Below are 22,986 nucleotides of genomic sequence, written 5' to 3'. Positions count from 1 at the left end.
AAGAAAATCCGATTCAGATGCATAAAAAGACGCAAGAAGGGGAGCATACTTGATGCCCATAAATATCTTACCCCAAAATTTAACATAGATCTTATCAATGAGGAAGTCCAACATTTCACAAATTGTTTTCTCAGTAAACTTCTAATATCATTTGTTGTTTTTGACAAATTGTCCTAAACGTCTGTGGATAGATATGTAACTGAATCTATGGTTACCACGTCACTAAGGATTGTTTTGACAAAATTTAGTTTTGTTCGTTTCTGAGAAGGCAAATTTCAGCTTTTGAGTTTTTTTGTGAATCCACCGGCATTAAATCTATGTCTACTTGTCTCAAATACCTTCGGTGAATATGAAGAAAATCCTTTCTCGATTGTATTAAATATTATGGTTGATATCTGAGACGGATTTGGTGGTACATTTGCTGGTCCCTACAATATGTGTCTCTTCGTACGGATGTTTATAGAGCTTTGGAATCAACAGAGGAATGGACATGTATGCATGTTCTTAGAGCCAAGCCAAAGGTTGTTAATAATTATACACTCTTTAACAGGACGCACCTCGACTTATCTAGTTGATATACAGTCTTTGCCCAGCACTTGTTAAGGAATACCTATGGAAAATAGTACGTTATGAAAAGAGTGCAATGCATAGAAACAGTAAATGGTATAATGCTGTCTTTGTGATGATGAGTATATCCTCTACCGACAGTTCTCAAAATATGTGCTCACAACACGGCCCGTCTACCCCTCCAAGTGTATGTACCACAGTACTAAAGTTTCATTTTAGTACTGGTATGTGACAGCCCCACTTCAGTTTCTGCCTTCTTGTCTACAAATTGTAAACATTCACTTAGTCACCCGAGTTGTAAACATGCGCTCACAAAAGGGACAATAATCAATAGTAGTATACTCTTCAAAACAAAAACGCAAAGCCAGATTTGTGCGAGGTAGAAAAATACATTTATACGAGGACCGCAGAAGGCATTGAGCCAAAATGTTGTTTAGAGAACACTCGTTGTCACCTCAGTTATCGTGACATAGGAAAAGTCCAAAGTGAAGGTCAGCTATTATCAATAACGCGTTTGCTCCCCGTATGAATCGATAGCGGCCTGACATCTCCTGCCCTTGGTTATGGTAGACCCATCGATCTGCAACGCAAAAGCCAACTGCTGCAACGCCTGGGGTTGTTGATGACGTCGGCGTAGCTGTCTATCCAATTCATCCCACAGGTCCTCCATCGGGTCACAGGTCATCTATTCAAATACGTCAATTGGGAGGACGTGTGGTAGGAGAATTTCGTTGGTGTGGTTCAGGTTTCACGTAGGTGGCGCAGTCGAATGTAGCGATCTGTTGAAACCGATCCCATAGCCTTGTGATGGTGCTTGGCGCTACATTGAAAAACCTGGCTACAGCTGATCGGGATGCTCTGGTATGCAAGCGGCCTTTGACGTTGTTTCTCTGCACTTCTGTTAATCTTGGCATGTTGTTAAACTGTCACTGTTCGGTTGATGCAGATGCCAGGCAATCAAAAACCTTGCACTTTAATATAGTTCTGCTGCACCTCCATGGCCCTTTTGTTAATGCACTGGATGTATTTTTCCCAATCATATGTGTTTCCGGACTAATGGTTTGCATGTCCTTGTTGTGTTCATTTTGATCCGAGAACTTTTTCACTGAAACTATAACACATTCAAACTCTTCATTGTGCACCTCTTGGTCTACTTATTTTGCTGTTATGGCCCAAATATCCGTATTGCATTTCTTTTTTTGAAGAGTATATAATACCTGGTATGGCTTATGGTCAAGCATAGGTAGAAATTGACCTGCGTTTGAGCTTCGAGCAAACACTGGTTTATAAAGCTTTGTGAAATACACATATTCTTGCATGTGAGACAAGAGAAAACATGATGGTAACATGACGGTGACATCCCATATTGTTTAAGCTGCTAAGGGCCCTGAAAATAGAAGTTAAATTAAAATGTAACAGCCAAGCAGAATTTTTAAACATATTTCAGCAACAAGTAATCTTATGTTATGATTTAAAGCAATGTACTCAGGATTCAGTGTTTCACTGTTGTCACTTCCTGGTTGGAATCAGTGCTGTCATGTCTTTGTGGGATTCAGTATTGCCATTTCTTAGTAGGAATTAGTGTTGTAAGTTCCTGGTGAGATTCAGATTTGCCACTTACTGGTAGGATTAAGCTTTGTCACTTCTTGTAAGAATTCAGTGCTATCACTTCCAGATTGGATTTAGAATCTTCACTTTCTCGTAGGATTCAGTTTTTGCCACTTCCTTGAAGGATTAAGAATTGTCACTTCCTGGTAGAATTCAGCACTGTCCCTTCCTGGTTGGATTCAGTGTCGCGGGGCTTCTGGATAGATTCAGCGCTCGCGCCTTTGCAGGATTCAATGTTGTCACTTCCTTGTAGGATTCAGTTTTTTCACTTCCTGGTTGGATTCAGAGTTGTCTTTTTCTGGTAGGATTCAATGTTGTCACTTCATTGCTTGATTCAGTGCTGTCACTTCTTTTTAGGATTCCTTGTAGGATTTAGTGGTGTCACTTCTCGGTAGGAATCAGTGGTTTGACTTCCGGGTGGGATCAAGTGTTTTTACTTTTTAGGCTAGGAAAAAAAAGACGTTCACTTCCTGGAAATATCAATGTGGAGATTTTTGCGGACTAGTTATATTTCGCATGCTTCTTGGACATTGATCATCCCAACATTTCAGTTTCTCTTATGGAAATCATTCCGTGGGGTTATGTTCTGCCCCAAATTTGTTGCTGAAAAAGAATATTTATGGTCAGAAAATACACTTTAGGCAACTGGCTGTCGAGAGTGCCGATTTTGGTCAATAATAAAGTGGTTACCGAATGGCTTTATTGATCACTATCACGACCAGGGGGATACCCTGTCTCCTCATTCTGACTAGTTAAAAATATTGATAATACTACTGCTAACATAAATGAATATTTATAAGGCAGTAGACACCATACACTGGCGCATGCTCACAGTTTTACACAATATGCACATCTATTTACGGTAGAACTAAAATATAATAATATGGCCTTTTGATACAAGTACAGTTCATAATGAATTTGTTTTATATCCATTTACCTCACACTTCATATATCTCCATGTAGGATTACTATCGATTATGTCGCTGATTTATTGCTATGTTGGATCCTTATCCTGCGTTCATTATCACACTATCGAGGGGCCAGGGCTATTGCATGTGGATCGGATTTATCTACAGCTACAAAACCACACAATGTTTTATTTAAAACTATGAGTATAATTATTTATATTGTTTTGGAAGATACATGAATTAATTTCTATTTTTTTCTAGCTAATTATTTTTTTTTACCAGAGTCTTCAGCATAAGCCCTTTTTCACGAAAGAATACTCACAACAAACTTTTTTCGATTATTTTTCTGATGGAACATACGGCTACCAGTGTCACTGTCCATCTTTGATATAATACTCATGTGACAGGCAGCTGTCCTGATGGTACATACGGCTACCAGTGTCACTGTCTATCTCTGATATAATACTCATGTGACAGGCAGCTGTCCTGATGGTACATACGGCTACCAGTGTCACTGTCTCTCTGATATAATACATCTGTTACATGTAGCTGTCCTGATGGTACATGCATCTACCAATGTTACTGTCTATCTCTGATATAATACGTCTGTCACAGGTAGATTTCCTTATGGTACATACGGCCACCAGTGCCACTGTCTATTACTGATATAATACTTCTGTTACAGGTAGCAGTCCTAACGGTACATGCGGCTAACAGTGTCACTGTCTATCTGTGATATAATACTTCTGTTACAGGTAGCTGTCCTAACGGTACATACGGCAACCAGTGCCACTATCTATCGCTAGTATAATACGTCTGTTACAGGCAGCTGTCCTAATGGTACATACGGCTACCAGTGTCACTGTCTATCCCTGATATAATACGTCTGTTACAGGCAGCTGTCCTAATGGTACATGCAGCTACCAGTGTCACTGTCTCTCTGATATAATACTTCTGTTACAGGTAGATTTCCTGATAGTGCATACGGCCACCAGTGTCAATGTCTATCTCTGATAAAATACATATGTTACAGGCAGCTGTCCTAACGGTACATACGGCTACCAGTGTCACTGTCTATCTCTGATATAATACTTCTGTTACAGGCAGCTGTCCTGATGGTACATACAGCTACCGCTGTCTCTGCCAGTCACTTACATAATACGTCTGTTACAGGAAGCTGTCCTAACGGTACATACGGCTACCAGTGTCACTGTCTATCTCTGATATAATACTTCTGTTACAGGCAGCTGTCCTGATGGTACATGCAGCTACCAGTGTCACTGTCTATCTCTGATACAACACTTCTGTTACAGGCAGCTGTCCTAACGGTACATATGGCCAACAGTGTCACTGTCTATCTCTGATATAATACTTCTGTTACAGGCAGCTGCCCTAACGGTACATATGGCTACCAATGTCACTGTCTATCTCTGATATAATACTTCTGTTACAGGCAGCTGCCCTAACGGTACATATGGCCAACAGTGTCAGTGTCTATCTGTGATATAATACTTCTGTTACAGGCAGCTGCCCTAACGGCACATATGGCTACCAGTGTCACTGTCTATCTCTGATACAATACTTCTGTTACCGGCAGCTGCCCTAACGGCACATATGACCACCAGTGTTACTGTCTATCTCTGATATAATACTTCTGTTACAGGCAGCTGTCCTAACGGTACATACGGCCACCAGTGTCACTGTCTATCTCTGATATTATACATCTGTTACAGGCAGCTGTCCTCACGGTACATACGGCTACCAGTGTCACTGTCTATCTCTGATATAATACTTCTGTTACAGGCAGCTGTCCTAACGGTACATACGGCCACCAGTGTCACTGTCTATCTCTGATATTATACTTCTGTCACAGGTAGATTTCCTCATGGTACTTACGGCCACCAGTGCCACTGTCTATTACTGATATAATACTTTTGTTACAGGTAGCAGTCCTAACGGTACATGCGGCTACCAGTGTCACTGTTTGTCTCTGATACAATACTTCTGTTACAGGCAACTGTCCTAATGCTACATACGGCTAGCAGTGTCACTGTCTATCTCTGATATAATACTTCTGTTACAGAGAGTTGTCCTAACGGCACATACGGCTACCAGTGTCACTGGCTATCTCTGATATAATACTTCTGTTACAGGCAGCTGTCTTGATGGTACATACAGCTACCAGTGTCACGGTCTATCTCTGATACAATACTTCTGTTACAGGCAGCTGTCCTAACGGCACATATGGCCACCATTGTCACTGTCCATCTCTGATATAATACTTCTGTTACAGGCAGCTGCCCTAATGGTACATATGGCCAACAGTGTCACTGTCTATCTGTGATATAATACTTCTGTTACAGGCAGCTGCTCTAAAGGCACATATGGCTACCAGTGTCACTGTCTATCTCTGATATAATACTTCTGTTACAGGCAGCTGCCCTAAAGGCACATATGGCTACCAGTGTCACTGTCTATCTCTGATATAATACTTCTGTTACAGGCAGCTGCCCTAACGGCACATATGACCACCAGTGTTACTGTCTATCTCTGATATAATACTTCTGTTACAGGCAGCTGTCCTAACGGTACATACGGCCACCAGTGTCACTGTCTATCTCTGATATTATACTTCTGTTACCGGCAGCTGTCCTGATGGTACATACAGCTACCAGTGTCACTGTCTATCTCTGATATAATACTTCTGTTACAGGCAGCTGTCCTAATGGTACATATGGGCAACAGTGTCACTGTCTATCTGTGATATAATACTTCTGTTACAGGCAGCTGTCCTCACGGTACATACGGCTACCAGTGTCACTGTCTATCTCTGATATAATACTTCTGTTACAGGCAGCTGTCCTAACGGTACATACGGCCACCAGTGTAACTGTCTATCTCTGATATAATACTTCTGTCACAGGTAGATTTCCTCATGGTACTTACGGCCACCAGTGCCACTGTCTATTACTGATATAATACTTTTGTTACAGGTAGCAGTCCTAACGGTACATGCGGCTACCAGTGTCACTGTCTATCTCTGATATTATACTTCTGTTACAGGCAGCTGTCCTTACGGCACATATGGCTACCAGTGTCACTGGCTATCTCTGATATTACACTTTTGTTACAGACAGCTGTCCTAATGGCAAATATGGCTACCAGTGTCACTGTCTGTCTCTGTTATAATACTTCTGTTACAGGCAGCTGTCCTAACGGTACATACGGTTACCAGTGTCACTGTCTATCCCTGATATAATACTTCTGTTACAGGCAGCTGTCCTTACGGCACATACAACTACCAGTGCCACTATCTATCTCTGATATAATACGTCTGTTACAGGCAGCTGTCCTAATGGTACACACAGCTACCAGTGTCACTGTCTCTCCGATATAATACTTCTGTTACAGGCAGCTGTCCTTACGGCACATACAACTACCAGTGCCACTGTCTATCGGTGATATAATACTTCTGTTACAGGCAGCTGTCCTAACGGTACATACGGCCACCAGTGTTACTGTCTATCTCTGATCTTATACATCTGTTACAGGTAGCTGCCCTAACGGCACATATGGCTACCAGTGTCACTGTCTATTACTGATATAATACGTCTGTCACAGGTAGATTTCCTCATGGTACATACGGCCACCAGTGCCACTGTCTATTACTGATATAATACTTCTGTTACAGGCGGCTGTCTTGATGGTACATACAGCTACCAGTGTCACTGTCTCTCTGATATAATACTTCTGTTACAGGTAGCCGTCCTAACGGTACATGCGGTTACCAGTGTCACTGTTTGTCTCTGATACAATACATCTGTAACAGGCAACTGTCCTAATGGTACATACGGCTAACAGTGTCACTGTCTATCTCTGATATAATACTTCTGTTACAGACAGCTGTCCTAACGCCACATATGGCTACCAGTGTCACTGTCTATCTCTGATACAATACTTCTGTTACAGGCAGCTGTCCTGATGGTACATACGGCTACCAGTGTCACTGTTTGTCTCTGATACAATACTTCTGTTACAGGCAGCTCTCCTGATGGTACATACATCTACCAGTGTCACTGTCTATCTCTGATACAATACTTCTGTTACAGGGAGCTGTCCTGATGGTACATACAACTACCAACGTCACTGTCTATCTCTGATACAATACTTCTGTTACAGGCAGCTGTCCTGATGGTACATACAACTACCAACGTCACTGGCTATCTCTGATATAATACTTATGTTACAGGCAGCTGTCCTAACGGCACATATGGCTACCAATGTCACTGTCTATCTCTTATAAAATACTTCTGTTACAGACAGCTGTCCTGATTGTACATACGTCTAAGAGTGTCACTGTCTATCTCTGATATAATACTTCTGTTAAAGGCAGCTGTCCTAACGGTACGTACGGTTTCCAGTGTGGCTACAGGTGTAACTGCCACCAAGACAAGTGTGATTCTACTTCCGGCTGCAGTCAGACAGTTTGTGATACAGGATGGTCTGGTCCGACATGTCAGAAACGTATGTTACTATAGCTGCACAACTACTGACATTACACTGACAATCAACAAACATCCAACAAGTGGTATACAATCAACAAATGTATAACAAAATTCACTAGGTTTACAAATCAATACAAATTACTGCAAAGCAATTACAATGACAGTACACACTAGTAGTAGTACAATACTGAATGGCAGTATATTTTATGATGGCAGTGGTCAGTATCAAATACAAAAATACCGCGGTGAAAGCAAAAGTGATAATAGTTTATTCACCAAGCGGCGACAGTGGTCAATCTTCCGAGATGAGCCTAGGCTCGGAATCCGGGGTGATGAGTGATGTTCACAAGAAAACTGGTCTTGATGTAATGAAATGTGTGAGAGATACGGAAGACACGCTCTTTTCACCTCAATGCGTAAATAAAAAAATGGTTTCAGGAATTGTTGCATTCTCGCGTTGTGACATTGTTGCGTTATCTGTAATATATTTCAGGTGTTGCCTTCGTCTCATTTTATGCCTTGGATCTCATGTTTCTAACTCGAAACGTTGCAGAAAATGATGGATAATATTACATGTACGACCTCTGTTTACCATCAGATTTTATCAAACAAAACCAAATATTTTAGCCCTGTTCCAATATTGACGCGCGTATGTAGTAAGTTAATTAAACTATCCATCCGCAAAAATGGTTCTCCTCCTTTTCAATTCCAATATATTTAATGGCCTTGATTCAATTACAATACATATTTTTGATCGCTTATTAAGAAACTATTTCAGATAGCATTTTTGTCTGTGTCGATTTCACAAAGCAAGAAACAAACTCTTTGGATCTCGGTATACAGGACATACCAAACAATCGTATGTGTGCAATGCCTGTATGTATTACCTCAACCAGACAAACAACGGTCCTTTAACCCAGAGAGTTAGCTTTCAAATGTATGCGCGTTGTTGTGACAAGAAAGAAAAAGCCTGTTTCTAACAAAAGAAATCAAACCCCTGGAATGTGAAACAGCCAGCAATCCGCCCATAACAAGTCTGGTGTTGTATTAAAGAATGTGAAATATGTGTGATGTATGTAAGTCTAGTTAATGGGCAGAAGTCTTAATGTAAGGCAATAAAAGAGACCAGATTCTGCGGAACACCGCTGACTCTCGATATCGAATACAAACAAATTCAATAAATTGAAAGAAGTATCTTGTTCATGCATTTTCCAGATAATGTTGCGAGGACGAAAGTAACATCATCCAGTGGAGAGGGTCCCTGGCCGTCATCCATAGCTACAGACGGAAGCACTGCTGCACACTCGTATTCTGTCTGTATAGAGACAGCGCCCAGCAACCCCAACTGGTGGCGTGTGGATCTCAATGACACAGTGCTGATACGTGAGGTCACCATCTACTTCAGAACTGACTGTGAGTTTATTGTCATCTGCAATCGATAATGCTGCGTTAGTTATTAGTTTGTGGGAATCTATTGTTGTCTGGGTAATGTTTATACAACGTTCATCAATTTGGGTAATAAACGTACTTTTTTCTTAAAGACAGTGTTGAATACGTTCATGTGGCTATATATGTGCGATTCCCTTCCTGTAACTTTATTGAAGCAATTATTCCAGACAAACCAAGAAGGAATGGTATCCAGGTGTACGTGACCAACTCCACTGATGCCCCCAGGGGTCACAACTGCTACAACGTGATAGGAGGAAGTGATGGAAGTGGCATTGCTGACGTCACACGGGCACCTTGCTCTAGCACGGGGCGCTACATTTTACTTTACACAACAGTGCACAATGATTGGGACAGTCTGCCTGTACTTGACTTTTGTGAGGTAGAAGTTGATGGTAAGCTGACACTACTGTGACATATTTTGTAATAGTACTATCGGTGCTCTAAGCACAGCAATGATCTAAGCAATGATTTTACATTAATTAAAAGCAGCGACTGGCAAGCTATCATCATGACCACACATACATTAACTCAACAAGCAACATAAAGTGTTGTTACTGAACTTTGCTGCAAATTTATCGATTTGTAATTTGTCCCTTCATGCATGTTTTCGAAAAGAAGTATCCGTCAATCATGATCTATGCTGCACCTCGCTTTACCAGTGCCACATGTTCTCAATCAAATATGTAACTTTATGTTAAGATAAGAACATCAATGCGTGAAATAGGTTCAGTTTGTCCTCATCATGTTTAATAATCTATACATATGTGTCATGTCTTCGCTTTCGTGGTCATAGAAACCCATAAAATACATGTAAAACTCAATGTACTGTGGTGTAAGAATCAAACATCCATTTGACAGTGTGCAGTCCTGGTACTTTCGGCTCTGTCTGTGACAACTACTGCCACTGTAACGGTGAGGTGTGCAACTACGTCAGCGGTATCTGTCCGAGTGGAATTTGTATGTCAGGCTGGAGGGGCAACAGTTGCAACACCAGTGAGTTAAACAAAGAAATTACCCGAGAAGAAAACTTGAATAAACACCGTTTAGTAGAATAGAAATACATAAAATTGAACTGAACTAATTTCTAAAATGAAGCTATACTAACTCAGATGTTTTCCAGTTCAATATAAATTAAGACATTAATATGTCGCACAAATACAGTAGAATGTTTTCAGTGACAAAACAAAACAAAACAGGATAAAATTACCATTTACTGAAAATCGTGCATTTAGCCACAGCGACTTTGGACTATGAAGAACGAAATGCGCGTACAAAAGTAATGCATAAAACTGGTGACACGGCCCGTCATGAACACATCAACCAAATCCACCAAGAAAATATGCCACGTTTAACCACTATACAGATGCAAGAGCGTTTCGATGCATCTGTGTCAACATTACCAGATTGTGGCAACGTTTACAACAGACAGGACATACATCAGACACGAGTAGAATCGGCAGACCACGCCCACTGAAGACCATCACACTCGGACCATTCATCGCCCAAACCCCTTCATTACAGCGGCGGTAACTACACTGATGACACTGGGACAGACAGTGTATAGGAGATGAAGAAAACGTGGTATCAGAACATGTTGACTCTACCACAGATTGATGTTAATTCGTCAACACCAACGTGACAGGTTGTCATGGGCCAGGTGAGTTCGATTTTGGCATGTGCTAGACTGGGTACGCGTCATGTTCTACAATGAGAGCAGATCTTGTGTGTACAGAAATTATGGCCTGCAGCGAGTTTTTAGACGAGTAGGTGCAGGTGCTTGAATGTGTTCAGCAAGTTCAACCATTTGGAGGCGGTACCATCATGGTCTGGGAAGGTATCTGAGGTGATGTCAAAACGAGGCTCGTTATCATCAGTGTACCCTGAATGCCCAGAGATATGGGGGTGAAGTTTGATTATTCCTTCAGCAACAGCCACATGGTATTGTCTTCAGCAAGACAATGCGAGACCGCATACCACAAGGCAAACACAAAACTTTCTGAACAACGCGAACATTCACTTTTCACCCTGGCTGGCACGTTCTCCTGATGTTACCCCATTGAACAATTATGGAACCACCTTGACCAATAGATCTAAAGACGACCAATGGCTCATGTCAACCGCCAAGAATTGGAACAATGTCTCCTTGGGGAACAGCAGCGGATTACCTCCAACGTTATTGGACGTTTGACGTCATCGGTGCATCGTCGTGTTCAGGCGTGCATTAATGAACACGGTGGACATATTCGGTATTTCGTGACAGTGATTTTTACCCCCGTGTGTCTTTGTGTCTCAGTCAGTCGTAAAGATTTTGTCTGGATAACATGAGCAGATTTACACATTATGTTCACAACACCAATGAAAAATACAACTCTAATGAAATATATGCATATTGATAGATAGATAGTATAGATACTAATGGTTTTCTTTCAAAGTCTTTCAAATTCTTGGAACTTTACATTCACAAACATTTCTTCAAGAATTTGGATAAATTCCTTACTGTAATTTCAACATTAGTGGAATTTTAACTTTCATGAACGTATTTTACACAATTTAATTGATTCATGAAATTAAATTCATAGTCTCTGTATCTGCTGTTTCAGCATGTCCAATGGGTTATTACGAACGACGCTGCTCCAAGCGATGCACAGACAGAATGTGTAAGGACAACACCTCCAGCTGTAACCATGCAACTGGTGAATGTTCAGGTGGATGTCTGGCAGGCTACCAAACACCGGACTCCACACAGGGTAAGGATACACGGGTGTATGTTGTGTATGTAGAGCTGTATTCTGTAAAATAGCTTCAATAATTTGAGTGGGTATGGTTTTACGCAGGTTTTAGCAATATTCCAGCCATATCACGACGGGGGACACCAGAAATGAGCTTTACACATTGTACCCATGTTGGGAATAGAACCTGTGTCTTCTGCGTGACGAGCAAACGCTTTAACCACTAGGCTACCCGACCGCCCCATTCAATAATTTGAATAAACCTAGCACAAACATATTAGAAATGCAGACACAACATATGTTTCTTTGAAGAATGCGTCGATACGTATGGAGAGAACTGCACAAGAAGCTGCTCAGCCAGACATTGTAGAGACACGCCCCAATCTGTATGTGATCACGTGACTGGATCGTGTAAAGGAGGCTGCAGTCCCGGATGGAAAGATGTCGATTGCACAACAGGTTAGAGCTGTGTGGAAAGGAAACATTCTTTGTGGATATAATATGATCGAATGTAAACTCATGACACATTTATTGATAGTCCAAGCTTTCATTTTTACTCACATTTTACCCCTTGAATCACGTTATTCATGAGTAATAAAAGTCGTCGTGTTCATTGTAATTCATGCATTTTGAATAGCTGAATTTGTCATGTGTTATTGCATTCATTTCCCAATGAATGTAAAAAATTAAGTCACGCCCACCGAAGTTGACTACTTTTATTAGTGCTGAATGTTGGGAATCCCATTATTACAGCCTGTGGAATTCTCTTTCTGCTCACGTGTAACGTCATGCACAGGACGCTTTGCGAAATGCATGCATATTCATTGTCCAAACTACCATTTGAGACTGAAGACCGAGAAGGAATGAAACAGTTAACGTGCATGCTCGCTCGACTGTTTTTTGTCCGCTCGCCTGGGTTCCAAAAATTTCATGTCTTTGGGTTTTATTTCTAACCCGCATTTTCCAAATGTGTCTTCTTGTTCTCAGGGAGGTAATGTTTGAATCTGGTGGTAACTTCTTAAATAAAATAAAAAAGTGCAAAATGTATATTCAGACATACAGCTTACGTGATATGACAGACGAAACAGTCTAAATAAAAGCAAAAAAAATCCTAGTGCTAGACTGGGGATGCGTCATGTTTTACAATGAGAGTAGGTCTTGTGTGTACAGAAATTTTAGTCTGCAGCGAGTTTTCAGACGAGAAGGTACACACGCTTGATTTTGTTCAGCAAGTTCAACCATTTGGAGGCGGTACCATCATGGTCTGGGAAGGTATCTGAGGTGATGTCAAAATGAGGTTCGTTATTATCAGTGTAACCTGAATGCCTTGAGATATGGGGGTGAAGTTTGGATATTCCTTCAGCAACAGCCACATAGTATTGTCTTCAGCAAGACAATGCTAGACTGCATACCACAGGGCTAACACAAAACTTGCTGAACAACGCGAACATTCACTTTTCACCCTGGCTGGCACGTTCATCAAACATTCATGGCATCACCTTGACTGACAGATCAAAAGGCGACCAATGGCTCCAGACAACCGTCAAGAATTGGAACAATGTCTTTTTGAGGAACAGCAGCGGATATCCTCAAACGTTATTGGACGTTTGACGTAATCGGTGCGTCGTTGTGTTCAGGCGTGCATTAATGCACACTGTGGACATATTCGGTATGTCGTGACAGTGGTTTCTAACCCAGTGTGTCTTTGTGTCTCATTTAGTTGCAAAGATTATCTTTGGATAACATGAGCAGTTTTACACATTATGTTCACAACTCCAGTGAAATATATACATATTGATATAATACATGCTTCTGGTTTTCTTTCACAGTCTTTCAAATTCTTGGTATGCTTTCTTTTGGACTTTGCTTTACATTCACAAACATTTCTTCAAGCATTTGAATGAATTCCTTTCTGTAATTTCAACATTAGTGGAATTTTTAACTTTTATGAACGTATTTTACACAATTTAATTGATTCATGAAATTAAATTCATAGTCTCTGTATCTGCTGTTTCAGCATGTCCAATGGGAGAATACGGACGAAACTGCTCCAAGCGATGCACAGACAGAATGTGTATGGACAACACCTCCAGCTGTAGCAATGCAACTGGTGAATGTTCAGGTGGATGTCTGGCAGGCTACCAAACACCGGACTACACACAGGGTAAGGATACACGGGTATATGTTGTATATGTAGACCAGCATTTTAAACAGCTGTATTCTGTAAAATAACTTCAATAATTTGAGTGGGTATGGTTTTACGCCGCTTTTAGCAATATTCCAGCCATATCACGACGGGGGACACCAGAAATCGGCTTCAAACATTGTACCCATGTTGGGAATAGAACCTGGATCTTTGGCGTGACGAGCGAACGCTTTAACCACTAGGCTACCCGACCGCCCCATTCAATAATTTGAATAAACCCAGCACAAACATATTAGGAATGCAGACACAACATATGTTTCTTTGAAGAATGCGTCGATACGTATGGAGAGAACTGCACAAGAAGCTGCTCAGCCAGACATTGTAGAGACACGCCCCAATCTGTATGTGATCACGTGACTGGATCGTGTAAAGGAGGCTGCAGTCCCGGATGGAAAGATGTCGATTGCACAACAGGTTAGAGCTGTGTGGAAAGGAAAATTCTTTGTGGATATAATATGATCGAATGTAAACTCATGACACATTTATTGATAGTCCAAGCTTTCATTTTTACTCACATTTTACCCCTTGAATCACGTTATTCATGAGTAATAAAAGTCGTCGTGTTCATTGTAATTCATGCATTTTGAATAGCTGAATTTGTCATGTGTTATTGCATTCATTTCCCAATGAATGTAAAAAATTAAGTCACGCCCACCGAAGTTGACTACTTTTATTAGTGCTGAATGTTGGGAATCCCATTATTACAGCCTGTGGAATTCTCTTTCTGCTCACGTGTATCGTCATGCACAGGACGCTTTCATGTCTTTGGGTTTTATTTCTAACCCGCATTTTCCAAATGTGTCTTCTTGTTCTCAGGGAGGTAATGTTTGAATCTGGTGGTAACTTCTTAAATAAAATAAAAAAGTGCAAAATGTATATTCAGACATACAGCTTACGTGATATGACAGACGAAACAGTCTAAATAAAAGCAACAAAATCCTGTCAACATTCAGAAGAAATCTCTTCTAACAGGAGAGTCGATTGTATAATACCAACTAGATCATGAAAATATGTTTATGAATCAACATCAAAAGGGATGATACCAGATGTTCGCGAAAAGGTGAGCGTATCTTGCCCCAGCAGTGGCACCCGTCACAGCAGACAATCAAAGAAAAGTCATTTGTTCACCGTAAAAACAACAACACGGGAACATATGGTACAACTCAAATAGGGAATTGCATCGGACATCAGTTTTGACACTGATGCGTCAAATTTTGAAATATCCTCCATATGTCTACCATAAAACGTTTTGTAACCTTGATAAAACAACATTAAAACAGACCGTGTTTTTAAATTGAATATCTACCCCAGATGGTTCAGTCAACAATGATCTTACAGCGAAAATAATGACTTGTATTTTCCCTTTGGTTTATACAATTCAACTCTGAATTCATACTCAGAGTGGTATGTGATGTCAAGATGTTAAAGGTGGACATTGCACACGAAGTATGTGATGTGACACTTGGTGCATTTGTTGATGGTGTTACTGAAACGTTCATTTTTATATATATTCCAATAAATTTAATTAACAAGTTTGAAATTACACACGTACTATTTCAAAATTGGATTAATATGTAATTAATAAACTTTAATCAATTATCAATAATCATATTCAACATGCATTCATGCATTCATGTATATTCATCTAATTTCAATCAACAAATTGTCACATCAGCATTAAGGTTATATTTTTCCTTCCACAATAATCTGACACTGCCATGATATAACTGAACTTGCACACCCACTCAGGGTCATTATTATTTCAGTGACTGTTTCAACTCCTCAATCCGACGACTCAAACGGAGCTACGATTGGTGGTATCGTTGGTGGCGTGTTAGCAGTGGTCGTGGTTGTACTTGCTGTGATAGGTGTTATGTTTTACAGGTAGGTGCACTTTTATGAAAATGGACACATACATACACTACATTTCAAAAGTCACTTCCCCTGTATCGCGAAACTATTTCGCTATACGTTCGCGATAGTGCCGTGAAAGTATCGCGAAAGTGACTCGAAAGTGGCGCGATAATACCGCGAAAGTGGCTAGAAAATGCCGCGAAAGTTGCGCGCTAATGCCGCGAAGTTTCGCGTAAGTGGCGCAAAAGTGCCGTGATAGTGCCGCAATAGTGCCGTGAAAGTGGCGCGATAGTGCCCCGATAGTGCCGTGAAAATGGCGCGATAGTGTCGCAAAAGTCGGTAATGGTGCCGAGAAAGTGGCGCCATATTGGTACAGTGCATGTACACTTCAGAAATGCTGTCGTGCGTTACTTCCCTATGTACGAGTATGTCGGATGTATGTTCAATCTAACCTGGAGCTATACTCGTATAAGCCTGTTGCTCGTGTTATATTTAAAGAGGTGTAGGTGGTAGGTCCATTAACAGTATAAAGCTTTACATGGATATGTTCTTAAAACTGTATTTTTTCCGCAAGGATGCATGACCTATTCTATATTAATCAATAAGAAATTCATTGACAAATGTTTATATTTTATGATGTGTGTAACTCATTTGTATAAGTTATCAATAGTCTTCGGAATTGGGAGTAGTGTATGAGAACGCAATTCCCAGTGGTGCCTGAATACACTTTTTTTTCTAGATTCACCCCGATTTTGGTCCTCAGTTCATCTGATTCATACACAATAAGGACTTGCGTTCGTCCGTAAATGCCTGAAATGCTGAGTGTTAACAGCGGCCATCACAGCCTCTGTTTAGCATTTAGCATTCAAAATTAAATATATGAAAATACATTTCGGTTTGATGTGCTTATGAAAACGGAATAACTTTCCTCAAAACGAAGTAGAAACCAGGTGATACACGGATGATACATACATGTAAGGAAGAGAATTTATGGATGGTAACTTTATTATGAGGAACACAATGTTTCGAAGTAATATTTACTCTTTCATCAGGTGAAGGAGTAAGTGTACACTCCGAAACATTGTGTTCCCCAAATTAAAGAAGTCTTCCTTATGTGTTGAACTTGTAAATGATTTTCAAAGACATGATACATAGACAGTTTTAAAATGATAGGTCAAATACTGTGTTGTTTATCTGTTCCACATAGTGGTAAGTTGTAATATGAGTTTCTGCTCGTTAATCAGACAAACTACTGCTACACTTGGTTTGTGGAAAAGTTGATGCACGTATACACATGTCGAGTGTCTGAGATACCCGGGGTCTGCTTACTTACTTACTTAAATTGGGACTTTAACGTGCGCTTTCCGACACATGCGTATTTCGCGCACGGGCCCGCCAGGCCATTTAGTGTTTGGTCGAAAAGGGTATGTCCGAGAAGGTTGGGCAACCTAGGGGGGCTTTTAGGGTTGTTTACTTAATTTGGATAACAAATTTGGAATTTTGAAATATGCCATGCAAAAGGTGGAGGGGGGACTAAATGTAGTTTTAGTAGTTGTAGTTCTAAGTGTGTTTTTGTAGGTTTAGAATTTTAAGTGAGTGAGTGAGTGAGTTTGGTTTTACGCCGCTTTTAGCAATATTCCAGGAATATCACGGCGGGGGACACCAGAAATGGGCTTCACACATTGTACCCATGTCGGGATTCGAACCCGGGTCTTCGGCGTGACGAGCGAACGCCTTAACCACTAGGCTACCCGACCGCCCCTAGAATTTTAAGGTTTATTGGCAGCTTGTTTGTTGTACTTTGTCAGATGCGGCCGAGTAGGCCTGTTTTGATTAGATATATGCCTAGTGCTTTAAAGGTTTGTAAGTCATTTAGGGGGTTTAGTACCGTTGCTAGTATCATTTGATTGTTGCAGTTTAGTGTGGATTGGAGTGTTGTTCTATGTTGCTGGTACTGTGTGCAATATAGTATTACGTGTTCAGGAGTTTCTTTTAAGTTGCAGTGGGGGCATTTCCCGGATTGGTGTTTTTTTTAAAATTTGGTGTAGGTGGGAGTTTAACTTAGTGTGGCCTGTTGGTAGTTTAGTTATTTCTGATAGTTATTTTGCTACTTTTTTTGTTACTTTTAATTTAATTTTTGTACATTGGTAGGTTGATGCTTACTTCTTCTTATTTTAGAGCTGATTTGGCTGCTTTGTCTGCGTGTTAGTTGCCAAACACTCCAACGTGGGCAGGGATCCGTACTATTTCTATGTCTTTACCTTGTATACGTAGATTGTTGACGCTTTTAATTATCCGTTGTATTAGTTTTGGGCGCTTTTTTGTGGTTTTAGTTTTGTTTATAGCCTGGAGCCCACTTAATGAATCTGAAAGGATTAGGGTTTTTGGTGGCGGGGTCTGCAGATATAGTTGTGATTTGATGAATTCTTTATTCTCTAGACATTCGAGAGCGAACCAGACTGCAGCATTATTCACAATGAATATACTCAGAATATCTACTCCAATAGAAAAAAGCACCCCACAGTTTATTATGTAACTTATAGCGAGACAACTCGGATAGTTAATTACATTGTCTTCTCACAATGCTAAGCAGGTGCACGAAATAACAGGAAGAGTCATGCGTTACATAACATCATAAACGTGGAAGATGAAATCCACCTTCCAGCAGATTGTATTCATTAGGAGTAGGGTAGATTCAGCTGTGCAGACAATTGAATAGTAGCGTTAACCAGTGGCATTTAAGACGTTTTTACATTTAAGAACATATGTAATACTCATGGTCATTAGGACGGAAGCGCAACAGATATGAACGATCTCGATAGGTTTGTGCGAGGATTAAGGATTACCATCTATTTGCGACACAAGATCTAAACTGTATTTTTCAGTGAGTATTTGTACGTGGGCCTATGGCTATACTGAAAAATAAAGAACTGAATTGAAATAAAGAATTGAATTGAAATAAAGAATTGAATTGAATTGACACAAGATCATATTTCTTCGTCAGCAACATCTCACATACCCTGTGGTATCGTGTTTGCTTAGAATATAGAACAATGACTTCAAACACATTACACTATGCAGACATTTTGTCGTCTTGTTCTTAACATTCCTTCACTGAAATAGGATTGCTACGCAGTATTTAATTAACTTGTTACGTTGGATTCGAGACCAGAGAACATGTTATGTATCGATGCCGGTTGTTTATTAATGTTCACTAAAGGAGGGAGGGCTATACTTGACAAGGACCTCTTGGCTAAAGGTCATGAAAATATGTTTCTCATGTCGTTGTGTTTAGTTATACGTGTGCGCCTGCACTAATGAAGTAAGTGAATGTTAAGAAGACGAGATAACATGTACCTGTATCATCCATCACACAAAACAATGTAGGTATGGTTTGACACTGTTTTATAACGTTTTGTAAAACGGATAGGACAAAACAAGCCAGTGCTGGCTTCTGCTGCTGCCTCTCCGAAGATCTGAATAAAAAGGTTATCATACTCATTGCCACATATTACGTTCTAAAATAGGAACATTTACAACGCGGGATTGTTGGCTTATTTTTTATGTACCACACCATATATTTAAGGAGAGTAGGACATTTCCTCCACACTGACAGTCCCCTACTCGGACATTATCCCGTACTGACATTTCCTCACATTAAATATATTAATAATTTATATTACAGTTTCATTTACAGTTTGACAAACTATTATAATATAAACATGAAAAGTCATCATCACATGTCAAGTTCACTACATGTCACCAGCTGGAAGTGACATGGGAAATAGATTTTACTCTTTGTTCAGCTGTCCTTCATGTAAAGACACATTTTTGAAAGGATTACCCACAGAGAAAGACAGGATTAGAAATCGACATGCTATTACGTATTCACTACCAACGTCCTCTAATATTAAACTGATACCCTTGGTATCCCCTAATGAGATCATGTATACTTTGTCACACCCGGTAATTGTTAAGATCACAAATCCTATCTACAGCCAGGCAGTCTATACATGTTTCCAATTTCCTGTTATAATTAGTGGTGAATGCTAGAAAACACATCATGAAAGATGTCCTGAGACGCCTCCAAATGTCCACTTCATAATTCTTACAAAAAGTGATATTCTACAGTAATAACATTTGAAGGCTAATCCACAAATTCCATCGCATCAATTGTTACGGAGTGGTGACCAGCATTCGTATGTGCAAAAATTGCAAAAATCAAACTGCCGGGGATAGAATGCACTTTAAAGCGAGATGCAATCTTCTGTCGGATATTAGATATTCGTTAAGGAGGTATTCATAATAATAAAAATTATTATCGAAATAAAATCAACTAAATTATCATTTTTAAAGTCTTAAATATTCTAGATTATGTCCCTAACTTACGTTTAGCATCCGACAGTTATAGTTATAATTCACCCAATATGCTGCTGATAAGACAATAATATTTAAATGCGCCCCGGATTTAATCGGAGCATATGTTAACGTTGTATAGAGGTCTGACGTAAATTGACTATCGCTGTCTGTAAAGTGTGACCCTCATGACGCCCTTATTTATTGTCACCGTCTTACTTAAACCATTCGAGTGACTCCGGTTTTCATTTCGTGTGACGGTGAGGCATTAAAACATTCTTACACCCCTCACGTACTTTGACTGGTCTCGATAAACATATCAATACAAAGCTTATGTAATCGGTAACGATGTAGTCTCACTAACAGAACTAACAGACGGGCGCGAAGCTTTAATGACAATACCCTAATTACATCATGATATACATGACGATGAATGAGCGTCGACAGTCGGTTCAAATGTGAGCCTTTGTTGTCTATGCGTACGCTTATAGCACCTGGTCGGACCCGGCTTACTTTTATTAGAATGTCAGCCTTCGACCTGGTTGGTTGTTTGGGATCCTGTGGAGCTGAAACCTCTGCTCACCATTGTGAGCTTCGCTCACTTGCCTGTGAGACGGCCCCTATAATCCTCTATTGTTTTACCAATCAACACGCTTCATTGGCTATCGTTTTACAAAAACGCTTTTCGCAAAAGAGTGATTTGGTTTTCTTTTGACACTGTTTCTGGTAAATATTCCCTGGATAGAGAAGATATTGGCGACATGGGTTCCATGCATCGTTTGATATTTGTAAACAACTCAATTCATTAATTTGAGCTCGAACATGTTTAAGAAAGTAAGAGAGGTTCTGATTACTCGCGAGTGTGTTATCGGATTTGAATCACTGAAATCAGTGAGTGAGTTGTGTTTAAAGCCGCTAATCTCTAGCTTCTTCTCGGCAGTCTGACATTGGCCGCTTGGGCACACTAGCTGCCGTGAGTCGATTTTGCTCGCTAACGCAACTGAGCGTGACAAGAGACTAGGCTACCGTCTGCAAGGACAGCTAAATAAACTTGGAGGCAATATTTGTTTTACGCATTTTTCAACACTGATTGGTTACCCGTGATCTATGACGATTTGGACAAAGGGCGCATGTTAATAAATTTCTTCAGCCTAAACAAACAGACAAAAAGAACGACAGAAGCTCATCGGATGTCGTTATTTGGAAATACCCCTGGTGTATCCATGCAGTGAAAGCATTTTCGGATTTCGGATTGCGTGGGTAAACTACTCCCTTGTTGTCATCCATGTTTTCTGGTATAACCCTACACTTGTGTATTTGTCGTCATTCAATTGATGCTCAGTTAATTTATTACAGGTATAAGAACTGGAGGCACCACTCAGATTACCTGATAAAGGTTCCCATTAGGCATTTCGTGTGTCTGGGGTATTTATTCAATTCAAATCCAGGTTTAAACCGAATCCCGGTTTGAAGTGAGGTGAAATGTATGTTATATAATATGCCCGTTTCAGCCCTGCAAGAGGCGTGATCACCATCATTCCTCGCCATCAAATGATCAGCAGAAATTACGTTGATTGAATAATCACTATTATTTTGCACAGTGGATTTGTCAAAAGTAAGCGTTTACATGTGTATGCTTACTAAACAACATACTTTGTTCAAAGCCGATATAACATTGATTGATTGCTCATTGTTATCTAACTCAATGGATTTTTTTAAAGAACCGTGGACATTATGAAAAGAGTTGTCACGTGGGCTTTCTCAGCTGACCTTTGAGACTTGACACCTATGTGAAACAACTGAAACAAACTAAGTTATCAGTTGAGAAACCAAACACGGGTTATAATATCCCGAAACGATAAATATATTTTGAAATATTTGAGTGTTACAGAGACACGTGACATCCAATAAGTTTCTTTGTACAGCTGCAGATGTGTGGCATATTGTTCCTTTATGTGAATATTTACGGTTGCATTCCTCGAACAAGGCAGCTCACTAAAAATATACATATAACTTTGGTAGGTTGTAATTATGATATTTGCATTTTGTTTTCGTTCATTTGCTGTAGCATTGAACAGAATCATTCTTGTTCCTCTACGTCTTGGTTGGGAAGTTGTTCGATGCGCGGTAGACGTTGTTTTCACAAGTCTTTTCCTTTGTATGCGTGTATATGTTACAGGCAATGTGTAAAATATGATTCACTCAGGCATTTCAGGCGATTGACTGAAAAATCTGTTCATTTATTTAACAGATTGACTTAAAATGACTAAGACGGTCAAAAGGGCTTAAAAACATCACAATAGATTAATTATGCTGGGATTAGAATCCAAACAATATAGAAATGTACTTTTTATATCCTTACATTTTCAGTCACTTGGTGATGATATTAAACATAAAAATGTTTAGAATTCGTCATCATAATAATACAGATGGGCATATTTTTCAGTCAATTTGTGAAATAACTGAATATCTAGGCGTTTAATAAATTTCCTAAGTGAAACTTTTGCACATTTTGACTGTAAAAATATAAACACCATAAAATAAACAATGGGCAGGTGAATTTTTTTGTTTGTGTTGCAAGTCAAAATAGTGTAAACGAAAATCACACAATTACCAAGCAAGTGACTTATCAAAACACCGTCACCATTAATGATGCTACCCACAAAGATACCTACATTTCCTTATTATTTCCAAAACTGTATTTCATTTTGTTGATAAATGTGACCATTCGCCCTTATACTGTCAATAAAAGTGACAACTGCGCTTACGAATGGCGCAGCACAGGTCGCGAACTAGTCTTGATC

The 22,986-nt window shown here is 39.9% G+C and overlaps 1 protein-coding gene and 1 long non-coding RNA gene across 2 annotated transcripts in view; both read left to right on the top strand.

Annotated features, from left to right (window-relative positions):
* The window catches only part of LOC124122786 (receptor-type tyrosine-protein phosphatase epsilon-like), a 93,009-nt gene that overhangs the window by 56,684 nt on the left and 13,339 nt on the right, over positions 1-22,986 (top strand). The window contains exon 9 of the mRNA XM_048400613.1: positions 15,739-15,856. Coding sequence (XP_048256570.1) covers positions 15,739-15,856 — 118 coding nt within the window. The remainder of the gene's footprint in view (positions 1-15,738; positions 15,857-22,986) is intronic.
* On the top strand, positions 7,531-9,423 carry LOC124125744. Its single transcript, XR_007222375.1, has 3 exons — positions 7,531-7,607; positions 8,804-9,001; positions 9,205-9,423. It is a non-coding gene; the product is annotated as an uncharacterized LOC124125744 (long non-coding RNA).

The sequence above is a fragment of the Haliotis rufescens genome, unplaced genomic scaffold (assembly GCF_023055435.1).
Source record: "Haliotis rufescens isolate VD_foot unplaced genomic scaffold, xgHalRufe1.0.p SCAF_2, whole genome shotgun sequence".
NCBI lineage: Eukaryota > Metazoa > Mollusca > Gastropoda > Lepetellida > Haliotidae > Haliotis > Haliotis rufescens.
This window is presented reverse-complemented; position numbering and strand designations above follow the sequence as displayed.